The sequence below is a fragment of the Tupaia chinensis genome, unplaced genomic scaffold (assembly GCF_000334495.1).
Source record: "Tupaia chinensis unplaced genomic scaffold, TupChi_1.0 Scaffold000548_1, whole genome shotgun sequence".
Classification (NCBI taxonomy): Eukaryota; Metazoa; Chordata; class Mammalia; order Scandentia; family Tupaiidae; genus Tupaia; species Tupaia belangeri.
This window is the reverse complement of record NW_006160060.1, coordinates 198455-200840: the sequence shown is the minus strand read 5'-3', so window position 1 is coordinate 200840 and position 2386 is coordinate 198455. Positions and strand designations below refer to the sequence as shown.

Genomic DNA, 2386 nt, shown 5'->3' with positions numbered 1-2386 from the left:
TGACGCTCCACTCGCCGCCCCCGCCGCCAGGCCACCACCCCGGCTCCCTGCCCCCTCCGGTTTTGTCCCCTGGCGTCCAACTCCAGCGGCCCCCTTTTTTCCTCTGGGACACTGGACGCGTTCAGCCTGGGCAGCCGACTGCCAGGGGAGGCCCTGAACCGGGCCGTGGGCGGCCTGCTTGGGCAGGATGCTGGGCACGCCCTCCGTGCCTTGCAGCGTCCTTGTGGCCTTGAGGGGCCTCTCTTCCGTGGAGGCCCGCATTGGCCCAGGCAGTGGGAATCGCCCTGCAGCCCAGGGAGGGATCCTAGGTAGGGAGCAGTTGGACCGCTGGGTCTAGGCCAGCCTAGGGCAGGAGAGGGAGACAAACAGGCAGGACTGCCTGCCCTGAGCAGGGCCCGCCCCCCCTTTCCTGCTACTGCAGCCTCGCCGCCCCTCCCCCCTCCGCTCTGGCTGACTCCCTGAGGCCCAGCGGCAACCCAGAGGGACCGTGGAGCTGAGCCTGGGAGGGGAGGGAGAGGACGCGGAGGAGGGGTGGCTCCTCTGAGCTGGCTCGGGAGGGGGAGGGGAGGTACCGGAGGAAGCTCTTGGCATCGAGATGGCAGTGGCTCTGGGAACCATGGGGTCTGGGAGCTGGTGGTCTCCCTTGAGTCCTCTTCAGGACTGGCTCCCAGGCAGGAAATCAAGGGCTGAGGGCTCTCTGACCCTGGCCTCCTCTCCAGGCCCCCCCAGGACATAAGCCTGGAGGAATTTGATGACGAGGACCTGTCTGAGATCACTGACGACTGTGGCCTGGGCCTCAGCTACGACTCAGAGCGCTGTGAGAAGGTGGGAGTGGGCATGGACAACCCTGGGAGCCTTGCTTAGGGTAGGGCTTTGCAGGTCTGAGCTCAGCCTGGGAATGGGAGACCCTCTGATTGCCCCTGGTCCCCTGGCCTTGGGATGTCCTTGGCATCAAACCTCTTTTTCTGACACGTCAGGCCCTTCCCTGCAGCCCTCCCCCGGGCCTTGTCGGCAAGCTGGCCTGGGCAGGTGAGCAGAGCCTTTGCTCTGGGCCCTCATCCTAGGGCCAATTCCCAGAAGGATCTCACCCCTTCCAGCTGCAAGCTTGATCTTGTCCACTCCCTGCCTTGCCCACTTCTGTAGCCTTCATCTACTGATCCCCCACTCTACCCCTAAAACCTCTTCTCCCCCAACTCCTACTCCCTGTCTCTCCACCTTTGTCCTCACTCACTGTAGAATATTTCGGAGCACCTGCCATGTGGCAAGTGCTGGAGCCTTCTGAGTGCTGGGAGTGGAAGAAGACAGCTGCCCTCTGGGCTGCACCCTAGCAGGGAGAAAGACTAGTAAGAAACACTGCTGTCTGAGGGAGTGTCGAGGGCTGAATTCCTGCGGGGACGCAGGCGTGGTAAAGAGAAAGGGAGCCCATCCCAGACTGAGGGAATCAGGGAGATTTTCCAGAGGAAATGTCAACCATGCCGTGAGGCTAGTGGGGCCAGTAGATGGGGTAGAGAGAAGGGAGAGTTGCCAGCAAAGGGGTTAATGGTGCTACACGCCTGGGGGTCCATGAGAACCTGGTGGGTGACTCCTAGAGTGTGAGCTGCTGCTGCTTCCCTTCTAGTTCCTGAACACCCACCAGGCCATAGCCCTGCACCAGTGCACACAGACATGGCCCTGCCCTGGTGGGGCTTGAAGACGAACGAAGCCACGTACAGGAACTGTGAACTGTGCTAAATGCTACCAAAGAAACTGCTGATGTTGAATTCAGTGGAGTCTGGGGATGAGGCTAGAAGGGGGCTGAGGCCTTGCTGAAAATCTCTGTCACCAGAGACTGGACCTTTCCCAAGAACTAGAATGATCCCTACTGTCTTAAGTGGATCCCCCACCCCCAATAAGTCCTGTGCACTTGTTGGAGAGGAGAGAGACAGAGAGAGGGAAAGTGAGAAATCATCCCCTCTCTCAGGGGGATGGCCATGCCACTTTCCTTTCCTTTATTCTCTTGGGGTTCTGGGCATGCATGCACATGTGTCCAGTGTGATTTTTAAGCCTCTAAGTCTGGGACTTGAACCACAGTTGGCCATATGGGAGTCCAGCGCCTTAACCACCACACCATCTGCTGGCCCTCTTAAGTAGACGTTCAAAGCCTTCAGCCTGTTGGTAAGGGGGAGAGTGAACTGGGAGAGCTCCCCCCTTTCCTGGCCCCAGGGCTGCAGGTGGCTGTCACACTCTGTCCCAGCCTTGCCTTCTTCCCTCCTTCCTGCAGGACAGCCTCTCCCTGGGGCGCTCGGAGCAGCCGCACCCCATCTGCTCCTTCCAGGACGACTTCCAGGAGTTCGAGATGATCGATGACAATGAAGAGGAGGAGGAGGAAGAGGAGGAGGAGGAGGAG

The 2386-nt window shown here is 60.1% G+C and overlaps 1 protein-coding gene across 1 annotated transcript in view; it reads left to right on the top strand.

Moving 5' to 3' along the window:
• Window positions 1–2386, top strand: part of MAPK8IP2 (mitogen-activated protein kinase 8 interacting protein 2) — a 13883-nt gene that overhangs the window by 3594 nt on the left and 7903 nt on the right. Inside the window, exons 2-4 of the mRNA XM_006157601.2 lie at window positions 87–308; window positions 720–825; window positions 2261–2386. The exon at window positions 2261–2386 is cut by the window's right edge and continues 183 nt beyond it. Coding sequence (XP_006157663.1) covers window positions 87–308; window positions 720–825; window positions 2261–2386 — 454 coding nt within the window. The remainder of the gene's footprint in view (window positions 1–86; window positions 309–719; window positions 826–2260) is intronic.